Source organism: Aplysia californica, unplaced genomic scaffold (genome assembly GCF_000002075.1).
Source record: "Aplysia californica isolate F4 #8 unplaced genomic scaffold, AplCal3.0 scaffold00184, whole genome shotgun sequence".
Classification (NCBI taxonomy): Eukaryota; Metazoa; Mollusca; class Gastropoda; order Aplysiida; family Aplysiidae; genus Aplysia; species Aplysia californica.
Window position 1 is genome coordinate 780,463 of NW_004797454.1, and position 1,124 is coordinate 781,586.

At 44.3% G+C, this 1,124-nt stretch overlaps 1 protein-coding gene across 2 annotated transcripts in view; it reads right to left on the bottom strand.

The window, feature by feature from the left end:
- LOC101850889 overlaps nt 1-1,124 on the bottom strand; it is a 44,431-nt gene that overhangs the window by 34,757 nt on the left and 8,550 nt on the right. For both annotated transcript variants that reach the window (XM_013082609.2, XM_005098479.3), the window contains exon 3: nt 200-349. In XM_013082609.2, coding sequence (XP_012938063.1) covers nt 200-349 — 150 coding nt within the window. The remainder of the gene's footprint in view (nt 1-199; nt 350-1,124) is intronic.

The following is a 1,124-nucleotide window of genomic DNA, read 5'->3' on the forward strand; positions in this document are numbered from 1 at the left end:
ATGATGATGATGATGATGATGATGATGATGATGATGATGATGATGATGATGATGATGATGATGATGATGGGTCAAACAGCCACAATAGCAACGACGGCGAAACAAAAACTATAGAAGAATAACAAGTGCAAAAATTTCAAAAAACATCTATAACACCAACACCACCACCACCAGCTACAACAGAAAGACTCTACGGTACCTGGAACTCCTTGTCCAGCCTATAACGTTTAGCATCCCCGCTTTGGGCGTAGTGTATATGGTATGCAGCACTGAGTGTCTCGGCAGGGTACACAGTGACACCACACTGAAGGAACATAGCCACAGCCTCGTAGACCTGCTGGTACTGGTTCTGGGGACAGCGGAAGAATGGAGAATGTTTGTAGATCAATGCGTAAGTGGTAAATAACAAATAGATATGAGTTAAATGATGAATGTATAAAATAAGATAGCGCTTGAGCCAGATCCGGCCCGCAAGCAGTTTTCAGTCTGGCCGGCAAGTCAGCCCAGTTCATTAATAATGGATGCCACCCGTAGTGAGTTGATAAAGTTTAAAGTAAAGTTGTTCTCGCATCCCATCCGGACATAGGGATTGCCTTGTTAGTGAGACAACTTCCTGGGCCTTCGGCATAGTGTGGTAAGGTGGCCAGTTCCTTTACACCCCGCCTTTACTTCCCCAACTCGAAGACAGGTACCCATTACTGCTGGGTGGGCAGGAGGGGTCGAATAAAATCCCTGTCCGAACCGAGGCTCGAACCCGGACTTTCCGATTCGGAGACGAGCGCACTAACCGCTCCGCCACCGCACCCTCTAGTGAGTTGATAAAAAGGTTAATTGAACAAAAACGGACTTGTTTGTCTTGAAAACTAAACGCAACAGTTTCCAGCTGAGGCTACATCAACATATCAAATATTTTATCTCATGAAAATTAATGTGCTTACGTGGCAAATGCTGTAATGTCAGTTTCAATCTCACTTTTGAGAGCTTGGGTAGTTCAATTAGTTTTACCCAATTTTCTCCAGCTTAACCTAGCTAGATTTTCGGATTTACTTATTCCGGCTCGCAACTTGGACACGCTTGCCTTTGTTTTGTTCTCTGTTTGTTGGGGTGTTTTTTTTGTTTGTTGC